The sequence below is a fragment of the Somniosus microcephalus genome, chromosome 12 (genome assembly GCF_052327205.1).
Source record: "Somniosus microcephalus isolate GS21.2 chromosome 12, FLI_Smic_1.0, whole genome shotgun sequence".
In the NCBI taxonomy this organism is placed as follows: Eukaryota; Metazoa; Chordata; class Chondrichthyes; order Squaliformes; family Somniosidae; genus Somniosus; species Somniosus microcephalus.
In genome coordinates, this window is record NC_140998.1 from 174,240,060 (window position 1) to 174,255,119 (window position 15,060).

A 15,060-nucleotide genomic window follows, 5' to 3' on the forward strand; every position below is an offset into this window, starting at 1 on the left:
TGCATTCCAAATCCTAACCACTCGTTGCATAAAGAAGTTTTTCCTCATGTTGCCTCTGGTTCTTTTGCCAGTCGCCTTAAACCTGTGCCCTCTGGTTATCGACCCATCAGCCATTGGAAACAGTTTCTCTTTATTTACTCTATCTGAACCCTTTATGATTTGAAACACATCTATCAAATCTCCTCTTGGCCTTCTCTGCTCCAAGGAGAACAGCCCCAGCTTCTCCAGTCGATCCACGTAACTGTAATCCCTCATCCCTGGAACCATTCTCGTAAATCTCTTCTGTACTCTCCATCACATCCTTCCTGAAGTGTGGTGTCCAGAATTGGACCCAGTACTCCAGCTGGGGCCATGTGTGCTGAGGTATCTGTTCTTAGTACTGGAAGTTGGTACTGTAAGTGATTTCAGTGGCCTGGGGCTATTGAGGGGGGGGTGGCAGTGGGGTGGTGATCAGGCTTTGTTTCCATTCTTGAACGCTGTGGTTTGTTTGGTAAATAGCCTGTTGGCTCACCTGATGTCCGTGCCTAAACACTTCCCAGCAGGAATCAGTGGATAGCAATCAGGAATCACAGAAACCCCACAGTGCAGATAGAGGCCATTTCGGCCCATCGAGCCTGCACCGACACATATCCCACCCGATCCCCGTAACCCCACGTATTTAATCCCCCTAACACTAAGGGTCAATTTATCATAGCCAATCAACCTAACCCGCACATCTTTGGACTGTGGGAGGAAACCGGAGCACCCGGAGGAAACCCACGCAAACACGGGGAGAATGTGCAAACTCCACACTCTGAGAATTCTGCCCGCTCCCATTTCTCTGCCCCTGAGGGTGGGGTGAGGGGGGGGGGGGGGAGGGAAGAGTCTAACTACTGCCCCTGCTGACATCATCTAATTCTGCACAATGCAGTGATTGAACCTGTCGTCTCCTTGTCTGGTTCAGCTAGTAGGTCTTTGTAATAACAACTTGTAGTAAAACATCCTAAGGCGCTTCACAGGAGTTTTATAACACAAAAAACTTGACACCAAGCCACATAGGGAGATATTAGGGCAGATGAACATCAGAGGTAGGTTTTAAGGAGTGTCTTGAAGGAAGAAAGAAAGAGGTGTTGAGGGAGGGAATCCCAGAGCTTAGGGCTGAGATAGCTGAAGGCACAGCCGCCAATGGTTGAGCAATTGAAATCGGGGATGTGCAACAGGCCAGAATTGGAGGAGTGCAGATATCTCGGGTGGGGTGTGGAAGGGATGTGGGGCTGGAGGAGTTTACAGATATAGGGCGGAGCGAGGCCATGGAGGGATTTGAAAACAAGGATGAGAATTTTAAAATCGAGGTATTGCCAGACCAGGAGCCAATGTAGGTCAGCGAGCACAGGGACGATGGATGGAAGGGACTTGGTGCGAGTTAGGATAGAGGCAGCAGAGTTTTGGGTGAGTTGGAGTTTATGTAGGGTAGAAAATGGGAGGTGACCAGGAGAGCATTGGAATAGTCAAGACTAGAGGTGACAAAGGCATGGATGAGGGTTTCAGCAGCAGATGAGCTGAGGTGGGGGTGGAGTCGGGGATGTTACAGAAGTGGGCGGTTTGGTGATGGAGCAGATATGTATACTTAAGTGTACATGTTTGTGTGTTAATAGCTCCTTTTATGGTTCAGACCTTGAGCACTTGAATTATTGGGCGTGTTGCGATTGCTGCCTTGTGGTGTCTAATGATAGCCAATATGTGGATCACATACCAAACACGTCCCAGTAATAGTTTCACGCTGGCTGAAGTTTTGAGGACTTGGCATTTGGATCAGAAACTTGCATTCACTACATATTTAAAACTTTAATTGAAAGTACCATCTCAAAACATCTTTTAAATCTGGAATTTATTAGACAACTCGATAGTTTTATGGATATGAGATCTAAATGTACAGTGGAGAAGTGAGATGGGGGATTGATGCATGGAATATATAATTATACATCATGTTCTGTTAATGGGTGTCCACTATAAAGATTAAGAGTTGGCTGTGGGATGGACTGCGGGATGTTGTTGCAGATGCTCCACTATTCCCGGGCAGGATGGCGACGATGGCTAATTCCTCATCGGTCACGCCTGGAGACGGCACTACTGTAAGTGACTGGGATTGATTTTACACACATCATTGGGATTGTGTAACTGTCCTGCACTCACTGCATTGTGCTGGAGAAATCATCAATTTGTAGCATTCTGCTGGAACTTCAGCATGGAGCAGTGGGAAGGTGGGCTTGTGTCTCTGATTTCTCCACACACTCGATTCCTGCTGTTAGCTGGGCCTAGTGGAGGTCCGGTGCTTTACCAGAGGGTTATCACAGTTTGCTCTTGCTTCGCTCCTGGCAAGCTGATAGAGGCTTTGGCGTAAATCTGGGAGCAAGTTGCCTTTTTGGCTGGAGATTGGGGTGTGGAAGCAGGTACGATGTTGTTAGTTTAGTGAAGTAATGTGGGATGATATAAGTTATAAGCAGCTTTCTGATTATCTTCAACTACTGCTCTTCCTCTGTTTCTACAGTTGTGTTACTCCCTTTTCTCTGTTTGGTCCTGTGCTTACAATACTTCACCAATATCAACATCACTGAAATTCACATCAGTTAAGAGGTGCACAAGATTGGCTGACGGGAAACTCAACTTTTCTTTGCCCTCAAAACCATTATTCTCTCTCGCCCCGGCTGTTCCTCCTGTTGCGGCCCTTGTCTTCGGTCCCTTAAGTCCAAGGGACGCAGGCTTGAACCCATATGGTGAACAACTGGTTTAGCCAATCACTGCCAGATCTGGCTGGAGCACATAAAGCAGTATCGGGTCCTGCTCTCGACTGACAAAACTGCTCACTGTTCCAGGATCATTCTGGAATGCAAAGATAATCCCGGCTTCTTTTCTCTGCTGCTAACCATCTTCTTAAACTCCTCTCCCCTGTCTCCTCCACTCTCGCCTCCAACAACAAGTGCGAGGAGCTCATGGACTTCTTTGGCACTAAGGTTGAGACCATCCGTTCAGCCTAACTTCCTCTTGGATTCCCCTCTGCCTGAGCCCTGAACTCGCATCTTTCTCTAGTTTCTCTCTGATCTGCCATCGTGCCCTCTCCCAGCTCATCTTCTCCATGAGACCCTGCTCCTGCACCCCTGACCCTATTCCCACTAAACCGCTGACCATCCTACTTCCTTTTCTGGCTCCCATATTAGTTGATATTGTTAACAGTTCTCTCTCCTCGGGTACTGTCCTCCTCTCCTTCAAATCTGCCGTCATCACCCATCTCCGCAAAAAAAACCTCGACACCCCCCTTCCCCCCACCCACCCCATCCTTGCAAACTACCGCCCTGTCTCCAAACTCCCTTTCCTCTCAAGTCCTTGTACGTGCTGTCGCCTCCCAAGTCCGTGCCCATTTTTACCAGAACACCATGTTTGAATCTCTCCAACCAGGTTTCCGCCCCTGCCACAGTACTGAAATCGCTCTTATCAAAGTCACAAATGACATCTTTTCTGACTGACAATGGTAAACTATCACTTCTCGACCTGTCTGCAGCTTTTGACATGGTTCACCACTCCATCCTCCTCCTATGCATCCACTGTCGTCCAGCTGGGTGGGACTGCATTCGCCTGGTTCCATTCTTATCTATCTATTCGTAGCCAGAGAATCGCCTGCAATGGCTTTTCTTCCCATTCCCGGATCATTACCTCTGGTGTCCCCCACAGATCTATCCTGGTGCAATGGCTTCTCTTCCCACTCCCAGATCATTACCTCTGGTGTCCCCTGTTGTGCCTGTGTGTTAATGGAGACATGGAATGCAGGAGTTGGTTTAACAGGTGTTTACTGAACAAAGTCTGGAGGTGAACTAAAAGATACAAGATGCTATACAGGCTTATATACCCGAGTGGTCACTACCGGTATTACAGTACACAGGGGCTCTTAAAGGTACATACACTACAATTCCTCCCCTGTTAGATAATTAGTACATAACATTTTAAGTAATCATTAATTAACATGTTTACAAGAACAATAATCTACACATTTGCTGCAGTTAATCAATTATAAGTCAGTCTCTCTGGAGGCTTCCTGACTCGGTCCGGATAATGCCTCGGTGGTGTAGTAGGTTCTTTTGGCAAGGTCGATTCGGCTTGAATGCCAGTGTCGGGTTCATCTGGTTCCAGTATCACCGGATCGGAGGTAGATACTATGGGTATCTCTGCTTCATCATTAGGCGTATAGAGTTGTAGTGTAGGTTGTCCCTTCTGATGTTTGGCTTGATCAAATGCAGCCGGCATCTTAGTCTTCTATTGAAAAACATCATGGCGGGAGTTTGGTTTGTAACCGCATGTGTTGCATTCCTGTATGCAAACAAGAAGTTATCTACCTTATGTTGTAGATTTATGTCTTCATTACCCATGGCCTTTATGGCCTTCTTGAAGGTCTGGACAAACCTTTCAGCTAATCCATTGGTGGCGGGATGGTATGGGGTGGACGTGTAGTGCTTAACCCCATTGTTTTTTTAAGAATTTCCTGAATTCTTCGGACACAAATTGCGGTCCATTATCAGAACAGATCTGTTCAGGCAGCCCATTCCTGGCAAATATGGTCCTTAATACTGTGATGGTTTTTTCCGTGGTGGTGGAGGACATCTTTATTACCTCCGGCCACTTGGAGTGTGCATCAACTGCGATTAAGAACATTGAGTCCATAAATGGACCAGCAAAGTCGATATGTACCCTTTGCCATGGAGATGAGGGCCACTCCCATGGATGTAGAGGGGCTTGTGGTGGGGCGTTTTGGACCTTCTGGCATCCTAGACAGCTCTTGGTCATTTCTTCGATGTCTCCATCGATACCTGGCCACCACACAAACGCTCTGGCTAGGTTCTTCATTTTCACTCCACCCAGATGCCCCTCGTGAAGCTCCTTTAGCACTTTATCCTGGAGTTTGGGTGGAATCATCACTCTGGATACACATCAAGGTTCCTTGGCACACTGACAGCTGTTCTCCTCTTTGCGAGAATGCTGGCAACAGTGGTTCGCCATGTGCTGGCCATCCCTTCACCGTTAAATCGTAGACTCGTGAGAGAGTCGGGTCATTTCTCGTTTCCTTTTCAATGGTAGAATTTGTTACTGGTAGACATTCTACTATGGTTGAGTGGAACATCTCCACTGGGTCCACTGTAGGTGCCTCTTCTACCGTTGGCAACGGTAGGCGCGATAAACCGTCAGCATTCCCATGCTGTTCTGATCCTTTGTATTCTATGTCATATTGGTGTGCCCCTAGGAAAAGGGACCACCTCTGTAGCCTTTGCGCTGTCATAATGGGAACGCCCTTTTTAGGGTTGAATATGGAGACGAGGGGTTGATGGTCAGTCAACAAGGTAAATTTTTGTCCGTGTAGGTAATGGTTGAATTTCTTCACTCCCCACACCAGGCTGAGTGCTTCCCTGTTGATCTGGGCATAGTTACGCTCAGCTGAGTTCAATGAGCGTGACGCAAAAGCTATCGGCCGCTCCGAGCCATCAGGGAATCTATGCGATAATACCGCTCCTACACCGTAAGGGGATGCATCGCACGCCAGTCTGATTGGCAGTGATGGGTTGTAATGAGCCAACACTTCCTTGGACGTGATCAAGCCTTTGCATTTATGGAAGGCACGTTTACAGTCTTCGCTCCATTTCCAATTTACTCCCGTTTGTAGCAGTGCGTTAAGAGGGTGCAAAACAGTTGACAAGTTCGGTAAAAATTTATGATAGTAATTTATCAATCCCAGGAATGACCTTAATTGTGAGACATTTTCAGGTGCTGGGGCTTTTATGACCGCTTCAATTTTTTCAGGTGACTTATGCAACCCTTCTTCGTTAATTATATGGCCACAATATGATATTTGTTTCTGGAAAAATTCGCACTTGGGGCGATTTGCTCGTAGGCCCCGTTCTCTCAGCCTAGTGAGCACCTGCTCCAAATTGGCAAGGTGCTCGTTGTCGTTTTCTCCTGTTACAAGGATGTCGTCTAGGTAGCATTGAGTCCCCGGAATCCCTTGCAGGACTTGCTCCATAGCTCTTTGCCAGATAGCTGGAGCTGATGCTATTCCGAAAACCAGTCGATTGTACTGGTACAGGCATTTGTGTGTGTTTATCGCGAGATACTTTTTAGAGGCCTCCTGAACCTCCATCTGTAGATATGCCTGTGCCAAGTCAATTTTGGTGAAACGTTTCCCTCCGGATAGTGAGGCGAAAATATCTTCTATCCTTGGAAGAGGATACTGTATCGTGTGAAGGATGGGTTTACAGTCCCCTTGAAGTCCCCACAGATGTGAATTTGTCTCTGTTCTTCAGATTTATCATTATTCAAAGTTTTCTTCATGACCGGGACGATGGGTGTTGCCCACTCGCTCCAATCTACCTTGGATAACACGCCTGCTTTTTCCAAATTCTCCAGCTCTGCCTCGACTGCTGGACAAATTGCGTATGGCACTGGCCTTGCCTTAAAAAAACTTGGGAATTGCCGCATCTTCCACTTTTATTGAGGCGGTGACGCCTTTCAAGGTTCCTAGTTCCTGTTGAAACACTTCTTTGGTGTTAGCCAAGATGTCTTTTAATCGTTCAGGTATGACATCATCATTTTTTTTCTTACTGGTTACCGTCAGTGCCTGAATGAAGTGCCAGTCTAAACGTATCTTCCTGATCCATTCACGTCCCAACAACGGTGGACCACCATCTTGCAGAACGTATAAATACAACTTCTGTATTTCCTTGCCGTTGTATACAACAGGCACCTTTATTTTCCCTCTGGGGTATACTTTCTGCCCCGTGTATGTCTTCAAGATAATGGATGTGTCTTTCAAAGGTATATGCGGAAATAGCCGCTCGTAATCCCGTCGACTTATGACGGTCAGAGCTGATCCTGTATCTAGCTCCATTTTAATTGGGGACCCCGCTATCGTGAGGGTAACCTAAATGGTCTGGTAATCCTCTTTGGCAATTACATTATGTAATTTGAGACAGCTTAGTCTCTTGTTTCTGGAGTCGCTATCGCTCTTCTGGTCTTCGGAGCTACTGTCCGTCATCATTTGTACCTTTTCTGTACTTTTCCTTATTGATTTTTTTTCTGTCAGTGGATTTTTTGTTTCCAGATCGGCATACACGTGCAATGTGCCCCATCTTTCCGCATTGCCTGCATGCTTTGTCCTTGAACCAGCAGTCCCTCTGGTCATGGGTGGATCTGCCGCAGCGATAACATCTCTCGAAACCCCGTGTCATTTCATGGGTGCCGAAGTCCTGTGGCTTTTGCTGTATCTCTGCAGCTCCTCTTGCTGCTGCTTCGTATGATACAGCCACACTGAAAGCTTTGTCCAGTGTCAAATCTTTCTCAGAAAGTAGCCTTTTCTGTGTTCCTTCACTTAGGAGACCGCAGACGAATTTGTCTCGTAGAGAATCTGCCAGTCCTGCCCCGAATTGGCAGTGCTTTGACAGCTTTCTTAATTCGGTGAGGTAATCAGCGTTACTTTCATTCTTGTGCTGATTCCTCCTGAAGAATTTGAATCGTTCCGCTATCAGCAGCGGTGTTGGGTTTAAGTGCTCCTGTAGGGTATCAACAATCTCCTTAAAATTCTTGTCCATCGGTTTGGCTGGAGTGATTAAGTTTCGTAACAGCCCGTATGTCCTTGCGCCCATCAGATTTAGAAGTACCGATGCCTTTTTATCATCCTCTACTTCATTCGCTGTGCAATATACCTCCACTCTTTCCACATATGTGGTCCAATCCTCTATATCACTATCGAAAGCAGTAATATTGCCAGTCTTAGGCATCCTGAAAATCAAAAATGGCGCCTCCCGCACTTTCCTTTCTTCCCTGCCGAGAAAAATGGCGCCTCCCGCTGCTGACAACGCTGTTCTCCGCGGTTTTTTATTTACACAGATATTTTTAATAGTTGGAGACTCGTTCCCGCCGGACTCTCTGGGACTTTTCTGTCCCTCTGCTTGGTCCGAATGCCGACCTGCTTTGCAGCGCCGGCCGTCTCCCGAGTGCTCCACCCTCCGTCTCTGTTTGCCTCCGCCTTCCGACTCGCTGCTCGGCACCGCTGCAGAGCCACCCGATCGAGCCCCAGCCCGCCGCCCAGGAAGGATTAGTGCAGTACCTGCCACCAGCCCGGCTAGCTGGTGAAACCACAGTTTTTTTTTCCTTTGACCTTCGTCTGAGGAATCGATCTCCTTGAGGTGCTGCCGAATTGCAGGTAAGTCCGTTTCCAATTCGTCGCCACTGTTGTGTCCGTGTGTTAATGGAGACACGGAATGCAGGAGTTGGTTTAACAGGCTTATATACCCGAGTGGTCACTACCGGTATTACAGTACACAGGGGCTCTTAAAGGTACATACACTACATCCCCCAGGGATCTATCCTGGTGCAATGGCTTCTCTTCCCATTCCCGGATCATTACCTCTGGTGTCCCCCAGGGATCCATCCTGGTACAATGGCTTCTCTTCCCACTCTGGGATCATTACCTCTGGTGTCCCCCAGGGATTTATCCTGGTGCAATGGCTTCTCTTCCCACTCCCGGATCATTACCTCTGGTGTCCCCCCACAGATCTATCCTGGTGCAATGGCTTCTCTTCCCACTCCCGGATCATTACCTCTGGTGTCCCCCAGGGATCTATCCTGGTACAATGGCTTCTCTTCCCACTCTGGGATCATTACCTCTGGTGTCCCCCAGGGATCTATCCTGGTGCAATGGCTTCTCTTCCCACTCCCGGATCATTACCTCTGGTGTCCCCCACAGATCTATCCTGGTGCTATGGCTTCTCTTCCCACTCCCGGATCATTACCTCTGGTGTCCCCCACAGATCTATCCTGGTGCAATGGCTTCTCTTCCCACTCCCGGATCATTACCTCTGGTGTCCCCCACAGATCTATCCTGGTACAATGGCTTCTCTTCCCACTCCCGGATCATTACCTCTGGTGTCCCCCAGGGATATATCCTTGGCCCCTCCTTGCAGTTCTTTTCCCAGGAAGATTTGGCCCATTGCGTCAAGCTTACTGTTATGATCATGGTATCATAAATTGATTTGATTCAGTGCTGCAGATTATGCAGAGTTAAATATTGCAGGATATAATATATTTAGGAAGGACAGGGAAGGCAGAAGTGAGGTGGGATAGCTGTACTAATTACTATGGAAAGAAATTAATTGCTGTAGAAAAAAGGGGCATAACTAACATTAAGATGGAAACAGAATCCATATGGATCGATCGTGCTAATAGGGGTATTCTACAGACCATCCAATAATGGAAGAAATATGTAGGCAAATCTATGAAGTGACTAAAAGGCATAGAGTAATAATCATGGGAGATTTCAATACTTCCCTCCAATAAACTATCAAGAGTGGGTGGGGAAAGGGAAAAATGAAATGGTGTTTTTTTTAGCATGTACAGGAATCCTTTCTTACCCAATATGTAAGAATTCCAACAAGAGAGGAATCACTGCTGGAGTTAGTAATGGGAAATTAAACCAGAGCAGCTAAGAGAAGCAAGCATAGGGGAACATCTAGGCAATAGTGAACATAAGGTAATAAGGTTGAAATAATGATTGTGAAGGACATGAGACAAAGACCAAAGTAGTAGATTGGAAATAGTTCATTTTGAGGGGATGAGAATGGAACTAGGGAAGGTAAACTGGATTTTTTTTTGACAGACAAAAACGACTGGAACAGCAGTGTGAAATATTTAAAAAGGTGATCAATAGAGTTCAGGAGAAATATGAAATAATTTGCTTTGGTATTTACCAGTGAGACTAACATGGTGGGTATGACATTAGAAGAGAGTAAAAAGGATATCAAGTCATTTAAGATAGACAGGGTGAGATAATTGATAAACTAGTTAAACTGGGAGAGGGTAAAACCCCAGGTCCAGATGGATTACAACCGCGCATATTAAAAGAAGTTAGGGAGGAGATAGCAGAGGCACTGTTACATATAGAACAATTCATTGGAGAAGGGAATAGTGCCAGAGGACTGGTGGACAGGTAATGTAATTCCTATATTTAAAAAGGGAGATAGAACAGGGAACTGTAGAGCAATTAGCTTAACGTCAGTGGTAGGAAAGATAATGGAATATTTACTCGGAAAAATAGAAAAACATCTAGAAACCAAAAATATAATTAAGTAGTCAGCACGGATTTCAAAAGGGAAGGTCATGCTTGAATTCTTTGAAACAGTAACAAAGAGTAAACGAGGCTAATGCAGTAGATGTAATATATTTTGAATTTCAAAAGGTCATAATAGACTCATGACTGAGGTCAGAGCATGTGGAGGCAGGTGACAAGTAGCAGAATGGATAGCAAGCTGGCTACAAAACAGAAAACAGTAAGGTTTAAGGGTAACTATTCAGACTGGCAAAAGGTGGGAAGTGGTGTTCCACAGGGATCGGTGCTGGGATCACTGCTGTTCACCCTTTACATTAATGACTTGGACTCTGGAATCGGAAGTACAATTTCAAAATTTGCTGATGGCACCAAATTAGTTGGTGTAGTTAATACTGAGGGAGACAAAATGCAGGAAGATATTAATAAACTTGCAGAATAGGTGTGTAATTGGCAAATGAATTTCAATACAGCTCAGTGTGAGCTGGTGCATTTTGGTAGGAGGAATAAGGAGGCCACATACTGCTGGGAAAATAAAAGTGTAAATGAGGTAGAGGCAATGGGATCTGGGGGTGTAGATACACAAATCACTAAAAGCAGCGACACAGGTTAATAAGGCCATAAAAAAGCAAACCAAGCACGGCTTCAGTGGAGGATTGGTATTGGGTTAATCGATGCTATGCGGCCTGTGGAAATGAGGCTGGAGAGGGAGAAGTTCTTTTCCAAAAAAAAGGTACTTATGTTTTGTTCTATAAACAGTTGTTGAGTGTAGAGTCTGATGTGTTTTGCAGTGTATTTTTATCTGATTAGAATAAGGAATGTGTAATTTTAATTGGATTTTCCCTAGTAATTGCAGTTTGTCTAATACTGTGTTCATTAGGTGGCAGATGAAGAAGAATTTATTCAGAAACTTGATTGCAAAGCAGATGAAAACCTCAAGGTCATTTCAATCTTTGGCAACACAGGAGACGGCAAGTCTCATACCCTTAACCATACATTCTTCTACGGATGTGAAGTATTCAAGACCTCTCCAGCCCAGGAGTCATGCACTGTTGGAGTGTGGGCGGCTTATGATCCTGTTCATCATGTTGTTGTCATAGATACTGAAGGTTTGCTGGGAGCTACCGTCAACCTAAGTCAAAGAACCAGATTGCTACTTAAAGTACTTGCTATATCCGATACAATTATTTACAGAACTCACGCAGACAGGTTACACAATGACCTCTTTAAGTTTCTTGGCGATGCATCTGAAGCCTACCTTAAACATTTCACCAAAGAGTTGAAAGCTACCACTGCAAGATGTGGATTGGATGTTCCGTTATCGACTCTGGGACCATCAGTCATAATCTTCCATGAGACTGTGCACACTAAATTATTGGGATCTGGTAAGCTGTCAAAAAAATTTTGTTGTGAGATCTGGATATTCCAGTGCATCATATAACTAGATTTTCAGTTTGTTTCCTCCTTGAAATGAAATGAGTAAGTGTTTGAAACTTGTCGAACAGTATTTGTGATAACTGACCATCTGAGCCAGTCTGAGCTCATTTGAGGTAGCTGGGTGTTTTGATTCTTTGACCATCTAGTCTTCCTGCCTCAACCTCAGTATGTTTGTATTACCCTGTGCTTTGTGGCCTACCTGTTCTAAAATAGAAATCGGGCACCTGAGCTCCGCAATTGATGCTAAATGTAGGGTCATTTTGAACTTGAATAAAAGTGTCTGTGAATGGAAAAGAAGTTCAGAATTGAAGTGTTATGAGCATATATTTTTCCCTTGCCAATTTCCTGCCCTCCACTCCTTTACATTGACTTGTTGAAGGGTTAAGATTACATTGGTACCTCGACAAAACACTAGTTCAGCCTCAGCTGGGGTATTGTGTCCAATTCTGGGCTCCACACTTTAGGAAGGACGTGAAGGCTTTGGAGAGGGTACAGAGGAGATTTACTAGTCTGGTTCCAGGGATGGGGAATTATAGTTATGTGGATAGACTGGAGAAGCTGGGTTTGTTCTCCTTGGAGCAGAAAAAGCTAAGAGGAGATTTGATGGAGGTGTTTAAAAATCATGAAGGCTTTAGATCGAGTAAATATAGAGAAAGAGGCGACATGAGGAAAAACTTCTTTACGCAATGAGTGGTTAGAATTGGGAATGCACTGCCTGATAGGGCGGTGGGTACAGATTCAATAGTAGCCTTCAAAAGGGAATTGGATAAATACTTGAAGGAGAAAAAAAATGCATGGATATGGGGAAAGAGCAGGGGAGTGGGACTAACAGGATTGCTCTTCGAAAGAGCCGGCGCAGACTCGATGGGCCGAATGACCTCTTTCTGTGCTGTACTATTCTATGATTCTGTGATTCTAGGTATCAATATCCCCCATTACTTTACCGTGCTCCATTATTTGGATCTTGAGTCTTGACGATGAGTATCGGTAGATTGGTTGACCACAGGGATTTCATAGTTGAGCCAGATCCAAACACTTGTTTTTGTAGGGTTGCTGCATTGCCATCAGGATCTGAAATCTTGGCCTGCCTTTCAGCTCACTAATCTTGGGACATGTGGGTGTCAGCTATTTTCTGTACGTGATGAGTATTTCGTTAGATATATATCTATCAGCCCCTACTAATGCCAGTTTAGAATTAGGAGATGTACAAGAGCAAGTTTCATATAGCTTCCAATTTTACCCGGAACTTTGACCCTGAAATGAGCTTCCGACCACACATCCATGGCATAACGTAAGACCTCCTATTTCCACCTCCGTAACATCGCCATCTCCGCTCCTGCCTCCGCTCATCAGCTGCTGAAACCCTCATCCATGCCTTTGGTATCTCTCGACTTGACTATTCCAACGCACTCCTGGCTGGCCTCCCACATTCTACCCTGCATAAACTTGAGGTCATCCAAAACTCGGCTGCCCGTGTCCTAACTCTCTCCAAGTCCTGTTCGCCCATCACCCCTGTGCTAGCTGACATACATTGGCTCCCGGTTAAGCAACGCCTCGATTTTAAAATTCTCATCCTTGTTTTCAAATCCCTCCATGGCCTTACCCACCCCACCCCAATTTCTGTAATCTCCTCCAGCCCTACAACCCTCCCAGATATCTGCACTCCTCCAATTCTGGCTTCTAGAGCAACCCTGATTATAATTGCTCAAACATTGGCGGCTGTACCTACAGCTGCCAAGTCCCTAAGCTCTGGAATTCCCTCCCTAAACCTCTCCACTCCTCTACCTCTCTTTCCTTCTTTAAGACGCTCCTTAAAACCTACCTCTTTGACTAAGCTTTTGGTCATTGCCCTAATTTCTCCCTATGTGGCTCGGTGTCAAATTTTTGTCTTCTAATACGCCTGTGAAGTGCCTTGGGACATTTTACTGCGTTAAAGGCGCTATATAAATGCAAGTTGTTGTTGGAAATGCTGTTGCCTCTTTTGCTGTCTGCTCCTTTCTCCTCATGGCTTGGCTGCATTTAGGAACTTGCTATGATGCGCAGAGGCGTGGAAAGCCACATTGCCATTTTGTGGTGTAGCACATTGCCCCAGCATACTTGGACATCCACCACCTTGGAAAAATATGGACATAATGCTCTTCTCCAGCTAGGTTCCCCATCCTTTCCTGTAGCTGAGAAGGTCCATGGGTGTCTCTGTGCCCAGCTGGATGGCTGCTGAAGCCCAATAGAAGTGGTGGTTTGTTTTTGTTCAGTATTCTTGTTGTGACCCCTCCCCTCATCCTGTCCTCTTCAATGGGTCAAAGCAGCTAAGGCTGACGATTAGCAGTCTGGACCATGTGCAGGCCTTACTGAGTTGTATTAAACAGGCCTTGCTGCATATGCATGTCTGTTTTTGTGTGTGTGTGTGTGCTGTAAGGGGGGTTATCTTACACCCAGGTAGTCCTGGGTACCTCAGGCTGATGTACAGTCCCTGAGGAGTTTGGGGCTTTTGACTGTTTATAGCAAATCACAGTCCTCAGAGAATTTCTCTGAGTAAGTGTTTCTTGGTTGTTTATACCAGATACAGCCCCAGGCAGAGTTTCGGCCTGTCCCACTTAATCTAACTGCTCATTCCCAATTGCAGCTCATCCCCCCCCCCAAATTACTGGTGTGAGGTTTTGAATCCCACTTCCCCCACTACGGTTCTACAACGCGAATTACAGCTTGGACATTTGTGACCGATTCAAATTGCAGTAACCAGAAGCAGACACCGGATAAAAGATACAACTCACTTTATTTGGACACGTGAAACACAAGCAAGGCAATAATCTCAGTACCGAACTCCACACAGCACTTCCCACTGAAAGTTCCTTGATGTCTTTAAACCTGAACAAGTTCTTAAAACAGCACCTTAAACACAGAACTTTAAACTTAACCAATCGTTCTGGGAAGGGAAAACATAGGGTGAAACCGAACTAAAATGACCTTAAACCCTATTCCTATTACCACAAGCCTCCCATCCTCCTATCACTAAGTGGGGTGATCCTCATTGAGGAAAGCTCATACTCACAGTCCCCTTCCGTACGGTTTTGAAAACGCTTTCGGTCCGGAACAGCGCGCTTTTCTCCCCCCTCGCTCTCCGGTCTCTGGTTCCGATGCCTCCGTGGTCCGCGGGCTTCTTCTTCCTTCTCATCGGGCGTTCCTTCGACTCTGCCTCCACACGCACATGCTGTCTGTGAGATTCTCACCCCAGTTATACTGTATCTGGGCTTGAGAGTCCTTTGTCTTTAGATACCAATAATGGTCCGGTGATGGCTGTCCCTTTGTGTCCGGTCCGGTGCTCAAAGTGTGAGTAGGTGCGAAGTGTAGACTAGATTGTCCGTTAATCCTTTTCCTTTGTCTTGTTTGGCTTTGGAAGCTCCTGGCTCTGACCAGTCTGTTCCCTCTTTGTGAGGTTTGTTTTGGGTTGAGCTCTTGCCCTGTAGAGGTGTTGCATCTGGTGTTTTGGGTTGGGGTGACCAGGGCCT

General features: G+C 45.9%; 1 protein-coding gene across 4 annotated transcripts in view; it reads left to right on the top strand.

The window, feature by feature from the left end:
• The window catches only part of zfyve1 (zinc finger, FYVE domain containing 1), a 103,441-nt gene that overhangs the window by 3,442 nt on the left and 84,939 nt on the right, over positions 1–15,060 (top strand). The window contains exons 1-2 of one of the 4 annotated variants that reach the window (XM_086003852.1): positions 9,421–10,850; positions 10,998–11,502. The exons of 1 other annotated variant lie outside the window; for it this stretch is intronic. In XM_086003852.1, coding sequence (XP_085859978.1) covers positions 10,797–10,850; positions 10,998–11,502 — 559 coding nt within the window. In that variant the 5' untranslated portion in view covers positions 9,421–10,796. Of the gene's footprint in view, positions 1–9,420; positions 10,851–10,997; positions 11,503–15,060 lie in introns of those variants that run through there. 2 more of the 4 variants (XM_086003851.1, XM_086003856.1) reach the window with 2 other exon arrangements.